The 17634-nt window shown below is 42.5% G+C and overlaps 2 protein-coding genes across 2 annotated transcripts in view; both read left to right on the top strand.

Annotated features, from left to right (window-relative positions):
* FAM189A1 (family with sequence similarity 189 member A1) overlaps nucleotides 1-17634 on the top strand; it is a 242703-nt gene that overhangs the window by 168820 nt on the left and 56249 nt on the right. The gene's annotated exons all lie outside the window — the stretch shown is intronic.
* NSMCE3 (NSE3 homolog, SMC5-SMC6 complex component) lies at nucleotides 10842-12912 on the top strand. The gene has a single exon (XM_013973078.2). The coding sequence runs from the start codon at nucleotides 10983-10985 to the stop codon at nucleotides 11838-11840; it is 858 nt and encodes a 285-aa protein (XP_013828532.2). The 5' UTR covers nucleotides 10842-10982; the 3' UTR covers nucleotides 11841-12912.

Below are 17634 nucleotides of genomic sequence, written 5' to 3'. Positions count from 1 at the left end.
TACCCATATTTTTCTTTTAAAACTTTAGAAGGGTTTTTTAGTGGCAAGACTATGGGCTACTTAGAGGATTTTTTCTTTGCAGTACTTACCTCTAAAAGAATAAACAATTGCTATAAAAATTTTAAATAAAGGCAATTTTGTTTAGCAAAATTCAAGAAAAGCAGTGCTCTTCTTTAGGGACTTCCTTGGAGCACTAAAAGGTCTTGATTCACCAAATAAAGTTTAGATCCTGTTCAGTATTTTCTATTTGATAAGCCAGAAAAACCTTATGTCTCTAAGATTTTCAGCAACAAAAATCTCAGATAATCGGAGCACTTTGTTTCCCTGCTTTCCTATAACTTTACTATAATTGACAGAGTAACAGATTGACAGACAAATTCTTAGTAGTAAATGCACAAAGTGTTAACAACTGTATATAAAGTTTTATGTCTGAGTTCGGCTCCGGGTGTTGCCCTGGACTCAGTGGTGGCATAGGTGTCAGTTGAACTCCAGCACCCTGGGGATCCCTGTGGAAGGACTTTTGAAGCCCTGGAATCTTTGCTTAACTTTGTGTGTGGTGTTTAAACTGTAAACCTGGGCCTGTTTGCCTGGGTTTTTCCATTTTTGACGTTTGCTCATTATGTCGTCTTCATTCTCACACTGCAGGTATCTGGTATCATTCAGGGATTGCTAGAGGCTTCTTCTTCAATAAGAACAGTGGAAAGACAAAAACAACTATTTCTCTGAAAACTGAAGAAAGCCATTTTATGACCAAGAAATGCATTTGATCACCAATACAAAAAAGAATTATTAAATTCTTCATGATGAGCATTTCATTTGTAATTTCACCTTAGAATTTGAGATGGAAAGTCCACGTTCACAGACTTTTTTAAGTAGAGTGATCCTGGCTCAGGGAGCAGCAGGTCCTAATTTTATTTTTGGCATGTGGGATCTTAGTTCCCCAACCAGGGATCGAACCCTCACCCGCTGCAGTGGAAGCAGAGTCTTAACTGTTGGACCTCCAGAGAAGTCCCTTATTATTATTATTTTTTTTTTCCTAGTGTTTCAACAGACCTACACAGTTCATTTACACCGAAGACAAGTAGGAATATATTCTACGGGAAGTTGATAAAGTTTAAGTCCATGAACAGGCAGACTACTTCATGTTACATTTTCAAATGGATGAGGAGTTAATGAAGATCTCTCACCATAGCTTCAAAATGGGCGTATTTATAACCCTATCCTGCCAAAAATAATTACTTCCCATTTTTTTCCTGCCAACCTTTTCAATGCCTTTCACAGAAAATGGGAAAAGGGAGCTGGTGCAAATAGGGGTGTTTCCCACAAGAAAGGTGGTTTTGGAATCTGAGCAGTTTGTAGCCTTCTCTGTTCTGGAACATTCTGTCTTGGAATGTTCCCTGTTTGTATGTTTATTTACTTCACATCTCATTCATTCTCTAAGCCAGTTGCACAACATTCCTTTCCAAATGCCACAGTTATAAAAGACTGGACTGGCTCCTTATGGTACACATGGTTGTCTGCTGAGGATCCCCAGTGTGGTTCTGGAGCTGAGCTCATGACCCAGCGGGCCTATTCCTAGGTTCTCTGGGGAAGGAGCAGAACAGTGTAAGCAGCCTCAGGGGCGGGGTTGGGGGTGGGGGTGCTTCTGTTTAGAGCCCTCTTGCTCCTACTTCACCCGTTCAGGTTCACTCCAAGAGTCTCCTCAACCCTCCTGGTCCCCTCCCCAGGGGATGTGTCCTCTTGCCCCCTCCACCCCCCTGCTCCAGGGACAGGAGCCCTTGGCACTGACTCTTTCCTTCTCTGCCCCCAGGGTAGCCTCTAAAAAGAAGGCAGAGTCCATTTTTAATGTTATTATTGTCCCTCATTTTTAATTTGTATTCATGTGCAGTTATTTCGGAGAAGGCAATGGCATCCCACTCCAGTACTCTTGCCTGGAAAATCCCATGGACAGAGGAGCCTGGTAGGCTCCAGTCCATGGGGTCGCAAAGAGTCGGACATGACTGAGCGACCTCACTTTCACTTTTCACTTTCATGCATTGGAGAAGGAAATGGCAACCCACTCCAGTGTTCTTGCCTGGAGAATCCCAGGGACGGGGAGCCTGGTGGGCTGCCGTCTGTGGGATCGCACAGAGTCGGACACAACTGAAGCGACTTAGCAGCAGCAGCTATTTCAGTTTTTCAGAGTTGTATTATGTGTTCTGAACACATATTAATATTTGTTTTTTGGCTCATGCATGGAAATGCTTCATGTTTCTCAGGGATGGTTCCAACTAAAACCGGTCTTTGACTTTAGAGTCTTAGTTTTTTCAGATGAACTCTGAGCATTCCTAAATTAAGAAAGCATGTCTAAATGAAAATAGGTTTTAAAAGAAATTAAAATTAATAACATTGAAATAATTTTAAAGAGGTAAATGAGCTACCATTGTCAGAAACCATTGTGAATCACCATAAACAACATACAAAGCAAAAGAGGTAGGTAGGGGCAGGGCTGACTGCATGGAGGACAGAGAGGACGGAAATTTTATGTTTTGCATATAAATTACAATTAAGAAAGTATGGCTTTCTCAGCTTGGTAATCGAATTGAAGAAATTGGAGAATATGAATCAGGGTATCCTTTAGAAAAATGATATCCGTGTACAACCTGGATCAAATTTCATATACATTTGTCTTTTGTGGCTAAGTATAATAACGTTATGGACACAAATCTTGGATTAAGTGCAGCCACGAAATTAAGAGATGCTTGTTCCTTGGAAGAAAACCTAGGATAAACCTAGACAGTGTATTAAAAAGCAGAGACCACTTTGCCAACAAAGGAGGTGAAACCAGTCAATCCTAAAGGAAATCAACCCTGAATATTCATTGGAAGGACTGATGCTGAAGCTGAAGCTCCAATACTTTGGCTACCTGATGCAAAGAGCTGATTCACTGGAAAAGACCCTGATGCTGGGAAAGATTGAGGTCATGAGGAGAAAGAGGCAACAGGATGAGATGTTTGGATGGCATCATCACTCAGTGGACTTGAGTTTGAGCAAACTCCACAAGATAGCGAAGGACAGAGAGGCTTGGCTTGATGCAGTCCATGGGGTCGAAGAGTTGGACACAACCGAGCAACTGAACAACAACAATAGAATCATAACATTTGGTGAGAGGAAAGACAATTTTGCTTCTTTCCAATCTTCAAATTTTTTCTTTCTTTTTTTATTGCACTGGCTGTGACCTCAAATATAATGATGAACAGACATGGTTATGGATAGAAGGTTTCTTTATTTCTCACCTCAGAGGAGACACTTTAAATTTCACAATAAAGTGTGATGTCTGATGCAGACTGTTTGTAGTGACTGTTTAAGTTTCTATTTCAAGACTGCTAAGGTTTGTGTTTGGTTTTTTTTAAAATCATGAATAGGTATTGACTTTTCTCTTATGATTTCTTGCTGTCTTTTGAGATGACTATATGAGAGATCTCCTTTATTCTGTTAGTATACTGAATTACCTGGATTTGAGTTCTCATGTTGAATCTTGTGATTTTGTGTCTTTTTAATTCAGGGGTTTTGATTATTTATTTATGAGGGAGAATGGGCTTTCATCCTGATTTTTCAAAATGTCCATGTCAGATTTTTATGTTAAGTTTATGCTTTCTTCATAAAACACAATGGGAATAGTCCCCGTTTTCTTTTCTGGAAGTATTATCGTTCATATTATTTCTGTTTTAAAGTTCAGTAGAATTCACTAGTGAAGGCACCCAGATCTGGGGTTTCCTTTGAGGGGAGGTTTCGAATAACAGATTCATTGGCTCCCAGAACCAGTCAAACTCTTCTGTTTTTGTATCAGTTTTGATTGGTTGTGCTTTTCTAGGAATTTCCCCCTTCCATCTGTTTTCAAAGGTCTTGGCAAACGTAGCAGTAATATTCTCTTGTTACCCTTTTCCTGTTTGCAGGGATGTGCCCTGCTGTTGTTCACACCTTCGGGAGAGAACAGTGAGCTGGTTCTGGGAGAGACTGGGGGCTGATGGAGGTCACTGCCAGGGCGGGGGTACTGCTAGGACCATACTGACCACAGCCCCCACCTCACCCCCCGTCAAGCTTCCCCCATGGCCACTCCCTGGAAAAACCCAGCAGGAAGCCTTCTAACAAGAGAGAAACAGAGCTCCCAAAGACCCCACTCCAACATGAGGGGTCTGGAACGGAGACATCACAGCTCCCACCTTGGACTTCTCAGTGTCCTCAGCACCCCACCCCACCTGGAGAAGAATCCGTCTCCCTACTCTTCTTCTTGTTCCTGGGGCGAGCTGAAAGTGTTTGGGCCCAGGCTCTTATCAAAATATCCCTTCTTCTGTTTTGAGAATCCTTATGAACAACTGTGTTATAATTTACATTATCACTGTCCATTAGGGTTTTAAAATAAATATTACAAAATGTGCTCTTGCTGTTACTCACTTCACTGTCTTCCCCTCCCATGGATCCTTGCTTGATTGAGTTGTTCGGTGTGAGTGGCTGGAATGTTTTCACAGCGGCCCCCTCAGAAGGCACACTCCCCACCCTGCACAACCTATAATCAATTCCTTTGTGCTGATATGATACTTTGCCTGGTAGAGAATTCTTAGGAAAGAGTCCCATCTTTTCTCTAGTCAGTAACTGTGATTCCATTATCTACTAGTTTCCAAGACTGAAAGCAAGAAATGTGATGATAAGCTGATTATTTCTAGAAAGAACTCGTTGTTTATGTCTGTGTGGTTTCATGCTTGTATGATTTTTGTCTCTTCTTGAAATTCAGAAAATCTGCCAGCACGTATCTAAAGTATGCCTTTTCAGAACACTTTCAAGCAGAAAACCCAAACTGCTTCTTCTTTGATGTTGTTTGCTTCTTCGGTCATTTTTTTCCTCCCCAAACTTGTAATTTAAAATGTAAATTATTTACTTATTGTGCCTCCTGCTTCTACCCTTCATAACTTGATATTTCATTTGTGATTTTCATTTTGTTAACTTTTTGTTCTCTATTATGGGACATGTCTTTCATTTGAGCCTCCTAAAATAGTAATTTGGTTTTCTGCAGGGAATGTTCTCTTTAATGGTGCCTCTCTTGAAGTTTTAAATGAAAAAACTCCAGCATTATTCTGTTCTAGAAGCAGTTTGTTGTGCTCTAATAATATCTCCTTATGTGTTCTCATTATGTTTCCATTATATGGACTATTTGTTTCCTCCATTAGTTCTGCCCCGTGGTAGCCATCTGTTCTAGAATTCAGCTCTCTCCTGCCTTCAAATCACTGTGCATCTTTGGAGTTTTCTTTGCCTGATCATTTTTTTTTTAATTTATATATCCATTTATTATTTATTTATTTTTGGCTGTGATCTTGCTCCACTACCTGAGCTTCAGCAGCATCTCAAGCCTACATTCGAATGGCTACAGATCTCAGAGCCAGGTGGAAAGGACTGGTACCTTGGGACTCCTACATCTACAGGTGTCAGTTGAGGTGCTCTGGAGCTGTTTTTAGCTGCAAGTGATATAAAAAAGAATTCACAAAAGCTGAAAGAGCAAAAGTAGTTACTGTCTTAAATGATAAACCCAGAGGTGGACCACTCTAGAGTTGGCTGGGTCGGTAGCCTGCCATAGTTTTCAAAATATGTGCAAGGAGCTGCGAGTGACAACCTTGTATTTTTAAAGCCCCGCCCCCCCAACTATGTAGTCATTTCCAATCCCAACCAGTCCTCACTTAACAATCACCCTTGCTTCCTGCCACCTCTGATCCTAATTCTTGACCATATATGTAACCTTGTCTTTTTCTGCCTTTGTAAAGCCTCCTTCATTTTGTCATCTGAGGGAACACAATTCAAGTTTTTCTTGGATCTGTGTCTCCAGGCCTGCAGTGCCAAAAAATCTCCAACAAACACCTCTTTACTTCCAGTAGGTCTCCATTCTGGGAATTTTTGGTTAACATAGGTAACGATACCTTGTCGAGTTCCGTTCTTATGAAACAAGGCTCATTCTTCAGCTCCGTTTTCCTTGAGAGAATGGGTTTAGAATTTGCTGTTTTGAGTGAGGGTAATCTACTCTCAGGAAGGTACAGCAGAAGGAGGGGATTTTACTTGTTTCAGTGACCAGCTCTCCCTAGGAGTCTGACCCTGAACTCCAGATCTCGGGATTCAGACAGCAGCATGGGGACTGCTCCTCCATCTCTAAGGGCTCCTCGCATTGGCTTGCACCTGAAACAGGTGACTCCCTAACGAAGGCAAACCTGGCTGGGCATTCATCACCCATCAGCTTGTTCACTAGAAGGAAAGAGAACTTGTGTGACCCCTGAGAGGACACTGCTTGGACTCCTGACCAGTCACTGAGCCACGTGCAAGCAGGAAAAGAGGGCCTCCGAGAAATGGGGAAGGACAGATACAGAAAAGAGGGCAGAAGCAGGCAAATAAACAGCAACTTATTGGCTACTAATAAGACCTTATGTGTTTGTAACCTTTTAACTTAATAAGCCTTGTTGGTTTTCCTAAGTAAAAGACCCTGGGTGATTGTAGGATATATATCTCTTGAAAAGAGTCCAAGAGGAGGCTTCTGGGCCAAATGGCTACAACGCTTGAAAGATGCTGCCTCATTGAGCCCACCTCTCCACTCCCTTTCACCACTCATAGAAGGCTCTGTTGCCACTTAATATATTCTTTCCTGAGGGACAAAGTGTTATTAGGTAGTCCTATCACATGATTTAACCAGGATGGATCTTAGTTACACGTGAGCACATACAAGGGGTTTCATTAAAAGCATGAAACTATCCGGATTGCTCTTCCTGCCATCCATGCACGGACATAGCATCTGCCTACCCACCCACCCCAACTACTGTATTCACGTATCGTGCTCCATCCACTTCTTTCCATTGGAAAAAGCAGAGAAACTGCTCATACATGGCGACTGCATGCTTTATCATTGCTTTTCTTTTTAAATTGTGTTGGTTTCTGCTGTACAATAATGTGAATCAGTCATAAGTATGCATATCTGCCCTCCATCATGAGCCTCCCTCCCACCCTTCCATCTCATGCCTGTAGGTCATCACAGAGCACTGAGCTGAGCTCCCTGTGCTATACAGCAGCTTCCCTCCAGGTATCTACTTTACCCATGGTGGTGTATATATGTCAGTGCATTGAAATATATACATATTACCTACCTGCTTTTTGTACTAGGTTGAAGTCATAAATTTAAAACCTTCTTCTATTTCTGTAAGAACTTCTGCTGAATGAAGAGGAGAATCTAGTAGATAATAGAGATGATTAGAGCTTCTTAGCAGGCATTTGCTACCAAAGAGATGATATAAAGCAATTAATTACTTAGAAGCATCTAAAGAGCAGAACATACTAGGCATTTCTTTGTTCAATGGACTTGAAATCTCAGCTAGTTCAGTTTTTGCCTCAAATAAAAATTTTTTGGGGGGTCAAGTAATAAAAATACTAAGGTCATTAACATAAAGTGTTTGCACATGTTTTTCTTTTTTAACCACTTGTTCTTATTCCTCCACTGGCTGAACAAAAAGTCATAAATATCATACTCACTTGAATTTGATGAATTTACTTACAACTTGAATGTGTGCAACTTCTGTGGAGAAGGCAATGGCACCCCACTCCAGTATTCTTGCCTGGAAAATCCCTGGTGGGCTGCAGTCCATGGGGTCGCGAAGAGTCAGACATGACTGAGCGACTTCACTTTCACTTTCCACTTTCATGCATTGGAGAAGGAAATGGCAACCCACTCCAATGTTCTTGCCTGGAGAATCCCAGGGACAGGGGAGCCTGGTGGGCTGCCGTCTATGGGGTCACACAGAGTCAGACACGACTGAAGCGACTTAGCAGCAGCATCAACAGCAACTTCTGAGGCATGATGTCACAATGAAGTTAAAATTCACTGAAAGTATATTTTTCATTTATCTCCCAGTCAAGAAAATCAACATTGAATTTCACTTTTTAAAAGAAAATTAATAGCACCTTGGTAATTTTTTCCAAACTCTTCCTGATTTTGGTGTACATGTGCTTCACTGCAGTAAACCTTTTCTACATATAGCTTTGACAGCCCTCAAATTCCATTGGTCCTCCACAGTCACAGGTTCTGCATATGTGGGTTTAAACAATTGCAGATCAAAAATATGAGAAAAAAGAAAAATCCATAAAGTGCCAAAAAATCAAAACTTAAATTTGCTGAGTGCTGGCAACTATTTACACAGCAGTTAAATTGTACTTATAACTGTTTGCCTAGCATTTATATCATATAGATATTAAAATAATCTAGAGGTGTTTGCTGACGTGCATGGGTTTGATGGACAAGGGAGGCCTGGCGTGCTGTGATTCATGGGGTCGCAGAGTCGGACACGACTGAGCGACTAAACTGAACTGATGCTATTTTGTATGAGCCTTGAGCATCTAAGTATTTTCATATCTGAGGGGGTTCTAGCACCAGTCGCCGAAAGCCAAGGGAGGACTGTTTAACATAAAACCCCTGAAGGAAACACAGGCCCTGTGCTAGGTGTTTGGCAAACCTCTCATCTTAGTCCCCTGAAGCCTGGACTAGTAGTCTCATTTTGTTGATTTGGGAACAGAAGGGAGTATCAGCAGCTTTCCCTCTAGTCTAGATCCATCTGACTCCCAAACCTTTATTTTTCAAGGTCCTGGTATCTGTGTTCTCTGTGTGCTCAGCATATGGTTGAGAGCAGTCTCTGGAGGTAGGCTGCCTGCCTTAGTTCAGATCTACAGCTTCAGCTTCCTTGCTACAGTTAACATTCTTCTCTGTGCCTCAGTTTCTTCATCTGTGTGAAAAGGTCATAAAAGCATAGGCCTCGCAGGGCTGTTGTGAAGATTAAATGAGGTAATACCTGGACTACTCAGAAGGTTTGATCCAAGTTTATATTTGTTATTACTGTTAGTGTTATTACTGCCATCCTCATCACAACAGTGTCAGTGTCAGTTCCCATGTCAGCCTGAGGTGGAATGTGGCCTGGGAGACATCTCCCTGCAGTGCTTAAAACATCACCCTAATCCTATTCATTTACATCTCTATTTTCCAGACACTGTGTAGAGAGGTGTTTTAAGACTTAAAACTGGTATTTTTTTCACCCATTTTGAGTATGACATCTGCTATCTGGGTAAAGATGTTGATTTTCATAGTCACAGGGGTTGCTAGACCTGTGGGATTACTAGGTAACCGAAGTGACTACCTGAGCAAGACAAAACACTAAAAAATAACCCAGCCCGGCTATTGACAATGGCTTTCCTCTTATTTCCCATTTCTGTCATCTTTTGGTAGATTTTTTTAAACTCGAGATACAGTTGATCTTTCTGAAGGGACCTTTTGCAGGATTCTCAACTGTAGGAGGTTTCTTTGCATTTGAGTTTAAATTTTAATTTGCAAGTAAACTGAAGCAGATGGATTGTCCCATTGTGAAAGAAAAAAATGAGTGCCTTGATGATACATTTGTTTTTCTTAGCAGGCTTCTGCCATTAAGATTGATGCTTGGGGATATACTGTTAGATCTTGTGTGGAAGAGAAAGTTATTACTCATAGTTTACCAGATTTTAGCATTCTTGCATCACAACACAGAATATCATTTTACATTTAGTATTGCTTTTCCAGTGCCATTATCAGATTGCATTTTCATAGTAAATTACAACAAAATTTTATGCTACCAACATTTAATGAAATTTTAATAAGGTTGTGTTTTTATGTTATTATTCAAATAATGTGTTGTGAATTGCTTTCCTTTGAATATATTTGCATTAAAGAGGAACTCAACTTGATTTGGTTCTTTGAACAGTTTACCCACTTTCTGGTAGCTTTAAGAAGACAAAGAGGGAAATTAAGTTTCGCCTTTGCAAGTCAGTAAATAGAAAAGGAACCCATTTGCTAGGATCTGTGGATGTAATGGCAGCAGATTACAGATGGTTTGAGTTAATGAAATGACTCACGTTGGTTACTAAAGCAGCACAATTAAAAATATAAGGTAGATATTTCACAGATTATGAGGGATGATAACCTGGAGTTTTCGCTTTCTCGTTGATCTCTAAGGCTAGAGACTCACATGTTAGCAATTCTTGGTCAGAGATGCCCCAAATTAAACGGTAGTCTCTTGAGACCGACTTCTCCGTTGGTAGCATTCTCTTAGCCATTTCTGCCAGATCTGTGGTTGTGAGCCCAAGGCCCATCTTTCCATGAGCACGTGCTTCCAAGAGATAAAACTCCCCGGACCAAGCAAAAACCCTCCACTTATCGTGCTTTCTGGGGTGACTGTGCCATAGCTGTCCGGCTGAAAGAGTTGATTACACAGAATATCAAGGCTGAAAGGTGAAAAGACACGGAGAAAGAGCCCTGTATGCGAGACGAGGCTGTTTACCATTGTTTCTAAACAGACTCGGTCTTTAGAGAAAGTAACTGGTGGAAAATGGTGAGAAAGGGCTGGCGAAGGCAAACTAGTAGTCCTTGGGGTCTTTTAATTGTCTTTACGTCGTTTCGTGTGGAAAGAAATTGCTCTTACTTCCTTTCCACGCTCTTCGCCGTATTTTTCTCCCATATTCATCCTGGGAGTTTCCTTCACCTACAAACAGCCCTGATTTCAGAGCTTTTGACTCTCAAGTTTCTACAGCCCTGGCCTGGGTACGATCCTGAGCCAAGCCGCACACTCGCTCAGCAGCTCTGCTTCCTGTTCGCCATCTGCAGGGTTTGGTAATAACGACGACACTTAATCATAATAAAGCCCGAAAGGCTGCAAGGAGTACCGGCTTCTTACCGCCGCCGTCCGCGGCCGCTGGCCAGACGGGAGCGACCTCTCGACGCGGCGCGGCCTCGATGACGCAACGCGCAGCCTCCGTGACGCAAGCGCGCAGCTTCTGTGACACAACCGCTTCTCCTCCGGACCCTCCCACAGCCTCACGGACTAACGGCTAACCGACCTTCAATCCCTGCCACCGCTGCCGGTTACGGGGAGTCCGCGCGGTCGGGGTCCCGCCGCCGCGACATGTCGCAAAAGCCGAAGAGCCGGGGCCGCCCCACTTCCCAGGGCGAGCGGGAGCCGGGTGGCGGCGGCGAGGAGGCCCCGAGCACGTCTCGCGGGCCGGGCGGCGCCGCGTCGCAGCGGCGGGCCCAGGCCTCCCCCGCGCCGGGGCCGCGCTCGCAGAAGCAGCTGGAGCTGAAGGTGGCGGAGCTGGTGCAGTTCTTGTTGATCAAGGACCAGAGGAAGATCCCTATCCGCCGCACCGACATCCTGCGGCATGTGGTCGGCGACTACAAGGATGTGCTCCCAGAGCTGCTACAGCGGGCGGCCGAGCGCCTGGAGTACGTGTTCGGGTACCGGCTGGTGGAGCTGGAGCCGCGCAGCAACACCTACATTCTGGTCAACACGCTGGAACCGGTGGAAGAGGACGCGGAGGTGCGCGGCGACCAGGGAACGCCCACCACTGGGCTGCTCATGATCGTACTGGGGCTCATCTTCATGAAAGGCAATACCATCAAGGAGACCGAGGTCTGGGACTTCCTGAGGCGCCTCGGGGTACACCCCGACAAGAAGCACCTCATCTTCGGGGAACCCAAGAAGCTCATCACCGAGGACTTCGTGCGGCAGCGATACCTGGATTACCGGCGCATCCCGCACACGGACCCCGTGGACTACGAGCTCCAGTGGGGCCCGCGCACCAACCTGGAGACCAGCAAGATGAAGGTGCTCAAGTTTGTGGCTAAAGTCCACAACCAGGACCCCAAGGACTGGCCGGCGCAGTACTGCGAGGCTTTGGCGGACGAGGAGGCCAGGGCCAGACCCCAGCCCGCGGGCCCTAGTCCAGCCACTGCCTCTGCCCCAACCCCTGCTCCTGTCTCTTGAAATCTGAGACACACCCCAGGGCCCGCTCCCTCCCCAGGGGAAGGGCTGGAGGTGGGAGGAAGCATCTTGCTTGTTTAAATGCGTGGTAGTTCCAGGACGTGTTTGCAAACTTTAATTCTTGTAATGTTGTAAGTCGTTTTGATTCTAAAATTTCATTTAGAGGGTGACTTGTTTTGTTTTGATTTGCTTCAGTGTCTGTGTTTTTTGGTGTAAAGATCTTGTTAGCTTTATAAAGCGAATTGGAAAACTTCCTACCCGGATCTGGAACTGCCAAGGAAATATAAGCGAACTGGCCCTTGTCCGGCCTTTGAACTGCCCCACTCTGTAAAGGAAAAGTCTTCGTAAATTGAAAACGAAAGTGTAATTGCCTATATCCCCTATTACCTTAACGCAGCTATTTTAAAAATCTGTTCTCTATGCATATAAGCATTTTGAGTCATTCTAAGCAATGTGTGTATTGTAGTTTTTCCAAATAATTTTTTACATTGATAATTACTATGCTGTGTGGCTGACCATTTTGTTCAATTTTTTTTGCTACTATAGTTATAATAAATACTGTATTTTTGAAGCAGTTTAGCATTATGCATTTATTTTAACCCTAACTCATGAGAAATTTCATGACTGAAAACCAGCGTCATAAGGAAAAAAGAAAACAATTTTTGTTACATATCATTGAGGTAAATAGTGTTTTGTTGAAGTTGCTTTACCTTTATATGTGTGACATACTGGATCATGATGTAAAATTATTTCTGTGGGTCATGGAAAAGTTGATAAAAGTCTTAGTGATTAACCATGCCTATTTGGGAATCAGACTACCTGGGTTCAGAGTCTGCCTCACTTACAAATTTAAGGAGATTAAGTTGTACACAGACCTTTCCTCACCTATAAAACGGGTTGATGCTGCCTGTTACTGTGTATGGTAGTGTGATAATTAGGTATGGAAGTTTATGTAAAGTTATGGGCACAAATTTGTTTAAATTGGGCTTTTTTTCCTTGGCTTAAGACTGTTAAAGTTTTTTCTTTTTAACTTTTTCTTTCATTCTCTTGTAAATCATGACTGTTCTTCTAGTCCGACTCTACTGTGTGGTTTATGGAAAAATAGCTCACGATGGAGCCCACATAAACAGAGCAGAAAGTAAGATCCAACCGGGCTTGGAGGGGGTGTCTGCAGTGTAGTGAACAGGATATGGGGTTTTGAGGTTGTCTGACATCTCAGGGCAGTACAGAACCCACCTGCCAATGTGGGAGACCCTGAGTTGGGAAAATCCCCTGGAGAAGGGACTGGCAGTCCACCCTAGTATTCTTGCCTGGGAGGTTGTCTGACATCTCAGGACAGTACAGAACCCACCTGCTAATGTGGGAGGCCCTGAGTTGGGAAAATCCCCTGGAGAAGGGACTGGCAATCCACCCTAGTATTCTTGCCTGGGAAATCTGAATTCTAACCTGGTGGGCTACAGTCAGTGAAGTATCAAAGAGTCTGACAGGGCTTATCAACTTAGCAGCAGCAGCCTGAGTGAACCTGAAAGTGAAAGTGCACATCCCTCAGTCGTGTCCGCCTCTTTGCGGCACCATGGACTATACAGTCCTTGGAATTCTGTAGGTAGGAATACTGGAATGGGAAGCCTTTCCCTTCTCCAGGGGATCTTCCCAACCCAGGGATTGAACCCAGGTCTCCCACATTGCTTTCGGATTCTTTACCAGCTGAGCCACAAGGGAAGCCCAGGAATACTGGAGTGGGTAGCCTACTCCTTCTCCAGGGGAATCTTCCCAACCAGGAATCGAACTGGAATCTCCTGCATTCCAGGTGGATTCTTTACCAACTGAGCCATCAGGGAAGCCCCAAGTGAACCTGAGGCAAAACCCATTTGACCTGCTTTGGTCATGTAACAGGAGAAACTATTTCTGCTGTGTTAGAACACCGAGATTCTGGAGTTATTTGTAACCTGTCCTATCCTGAATGATTCAGAAGTTGAGGAAGCTAATACTGGGGACGTTGGAAAGAAGTGTGATATAATGGAAAAGCATTTGGTAAAAGCCCTTTTTGTAGTGACTTGAGCAGATCGTGCACCTAATGAACCCAATGACTCTGAAGTTAAGAAACAGTACATTGGTAGCAGAAGTGTTGGGTGCCGTGGCTGCATTTAGGAAAACAAACAGGAAAGAGATGAACTCAGAAAATATTTGACTGGTTTGTATCCAGGAATGAACAATACAGAACTATGTTGATATGTAACTACATCTGAACCCCCAATTGGTATATAAAAGAGAGAGAAGGCTAATTAAATCACATTCTCAGGCAAAAATCAAATCTGTGTTATAGTTGTCACTCACATTGTTAAAACATCTGAATGGATTCGAGTGGTTTAGGATAAAGGTTAGGTAGGAGTTGGATGCCCAACGAAGATTTTTAAAAGAACAATATGAAAGAAGAAGAGTTGAAGTGTGGCCTGTCCACCAAAAACATGAAGGTCAGAGGGGCACAGTCAAATCAATGAGAGAAGGACTGAGAGGAGCACAAAGGGAGTAAATATGCTTACAACAAACCTAAGGTGTGTGTCTAGAAAAGAAGTACAGGTGTACCTAGTGGCACATGGCACCAAATTGAATCAAGTTTTTTTTTTCTCCCATTATTTTATAATTTGTATTGGGGTAAGTTGATTTACAGTGTTGGGGGAGGGAGAGGGATAAACCGGGGGGAGAGTTGATCTGTCAAAGAAAAGTTTGCCTGAACTTTCAGAGTTTATAACTGCTTAAGGCCTAAATAACCCTTAGGTCTTCAGTTTTTATGAGCCAGTACCTATAGGAGGTACTGCAAAGTATAGAATCCCAGAGTGGAATCAAGATACATAGCACCCCAAATGTCATGACCTTGCCTAGGTTTAAAAAAAGAAAACCAGGAAATTCCCTGGTGGTCCAGTGGTTAGGACTCCGAGCTTTCACTGCCAATGGGCCTCCGGTTCAACCCCTAGTTGGGAAACTAAGATCACACAAGCTGTGAGGCGTGTCTGAAAAAAAAAAAGCTACCTTTAGGAGAAGGGAGGAAGTAGAATGGATGAGGGATGAGATAGAATAAAAGCTAGACTTATTTAAAACTCATGAATTTGACTTTAAGATTCTTTTATATAATTGCAAGCAATATAAACTTAGAAAACCATCCCTAAAAAAAATGAGACAATAAGCTAGGTTCCCAGTTGGTAGCATAACCACACATAAAGGAACCCCGGTGACTCTAGGACACCATAATTTGGCTACATATCCTGGTAGAATGTTCTCCGAGGATAAAAGGAAACAGAAAAACCTTTAATAATCATGTTTTTGGTGGTAATATTAGCATTGTTACTTTGAGACTTGTGGGTATTATGAGATTAAATCAGGTGGTTAATTATAATGAGAAGTAAGGTTTGGGGCATGGTTGAAAGGAAGTGGAGATATAAGGTTGATGTGATTAAATAAAAACCCTGTAGTTGTGAATTTGAATCCAAGACTGCAGTACGAACACATGATATGTTATACCTAACAACTGAAAATGCTTAAAACAGTGATCACCCAAGCAGCAAGAGCACCTTTAGCATGAAAACTGTGTTATCTAAATGTTGTTCAGTTGATAAGTCATGTCCATCTCTGTGACCTCATAGACTGTAGCACATCAGTCTTCCCTGTCCTCCACTGTCTCCCAGACTTGGCTCAAATACATGTCCATTGAGTTGGTGTTGCTATCTAACCATCTCATCCTCTGTCAACTCCTCCTCCTCCTTCCCTCAATCTTTCCCAGCATCAGAGTCTTTTCCAATGAGTTGGCTCTTCCTATCAGGTGGCCAAAGTATTGGAGTTTCAGCTTCAGCTTCAGCATCAGTCCTTCCAATGAATATTCAGGGTTGATTTCCTTTAGGATTGACTGGTTTGATTTCCTTGCAGTCCAAGGGACTCTCAAGAGTCTTTGCCCGCACCGCAGTTTGAAAGCATCTATTCTTCAGCACCATTCTCTTTGAAAAGAATCAGGGCTTACTGGTGAAATGCCTGATTTCAGAACTAGGGCAAGAAATGTGTATGATGACCCTGGAACATGATAGCTTTCAAAGTAAATTAGTATTGTGTTAACTTGAATTGAGTCTCTCTTGCTAATGACTCCAGTGACTGAAACATATCCAATGTGTTTAAGTTTATCCTTCATAATGATTCAAACACACACACACACTCCAAACAAACAATACCTTTGAAGAAAGCTAGGGATCCAACTATTTTTTTTTAATTGTGTGAAAAAGATTGTATTTGACTCATTCTTTAATGCAGGAACCAGTAAGATGTCAGCACCAGTCTAAAAGAGAATTCACAGAATGTACACACGTAGGCAATCAAGAATGCAGAAATGAGTTTACAAAAGATGTGAAAGTGGCGAGCATCCATGGAGGGATAATCATTGCATTCCACCAGACAAAATTCAGTTATATTTCTATTGTCAAAAATCGTTGCATTAGCATGAATATTCTACATCTTACTGAGTTGTAAAATAAAGACAGCAAACACAGGCAACTCAAAAAGGTGCATTAGACAGGATCCAGTATTTTTTTCCCTCCCATTTCAAAGTATTTTACAAGTTTTCATGATACTCTCCCCCTTCTTGATCATATTTTTTCAAGTTTTGTTTCATTAGATTTAAGTGTGGCAAGAGTATTAACTAACCACATAGGCTTGAGTTTATTTTGCAAGTCTGGCAACATATCAGCTAATTATTTTGAAATCTGGAAGATAAATGTAAAGAATCTAACTTGTAGCCTTTCCCTATATGAACCTATACTTTAAGGCAAACAGTTAATGAGGAAGAGTCTCCTTCTATATCTTGATTTCCACGAATAAAGAGAGTAGAAATGATGGCTTTAGCACTAATTTGGAAACCCTAATAAATGAATGGACCTAAGCAATCCTGAAATATGGCTGCTAAGGAATGGTGGCACAGATGTAGAGGACAGATTGTGGATACAATGGGTGAAGGAGAACGTGGGATGAATAGAAAGAGCAGCATTGATATATGTACTGCTGCTGCTGCTAAAGTCGCTTCAGATGTGTCCGACTCTATGTGACCCCATAGATGGCAGCCCACCAGGCTCCCCCATCCCTGGGATTCTTCAGGCAAGAACACTGGAGTGAGTTGCCATTTCCTTCTCCAATGCATGAAAGTGAAAAGTGAAAGTGAAGTCGTTCAGTCGTGTCCAACTCTTCGTGAACCCATGGGCTGCAGCCTACCAGGCTCCTCCATCCATGGGATTTTCCAGGCAAGAGTACTGGAATGGGGTGCCATTGCTTCGGGTTACACTCCCGAAGATATATATACTACCATGTGTGAAATAGATAGCTAATGGGAAATTGCTGTATAACACAGGGAACCCAACCTAGTGCTCTGTGATGATCTAGAGGGGTGGGATTAGGGGAGAAGAGAGTTCAAGAGGGAGGGGGTATGTGTATACTTATGGCTGATTCACACTGTTGTACAGCAGAAACCAACACAACATTGTAAAGCAATTACCCTCCAATTAAAAATAAATTAAAATAAAGATTTTTAAATGGCTGCTAAGAGCACAGAGAGACATTATTTACCTTCTGTTAGTCTGAATTTGATCAACCTCTGGATCTATCAATGAAATTATAAAATTTACAAAAGATGGAAAAACATTAAGTGATAGGAGACAAAGTGTAGCCTATAGAAAACTATAGGATTAGTGAAAAGATTTCAAGGAAGAAAAAGCCCATAGTGGAAGGAAAAGCACATTGATTTAAAAATATCTAAACTTTAGAGCCA

The sequence above is a fragment of the Capra hircus genome, chromosome 21 (genome assembly GCF_001704415.2).
Source record: "Capra hircus breed San Clemente chromosome 21, ASM170441v1, whole genome shotgun sequence".
Classification (NCBI taxonomy): Eukaryota; Metazoa; Chordata; class Mammalia; order Artiodactyla; family Bovidae; genus Capra; species Capra hircus.
The sequence above is the reverse complement of the archived record's forward strand: the minus strand, read 5'-3'. Positions and strand labels throughout refer to the sequence as shown.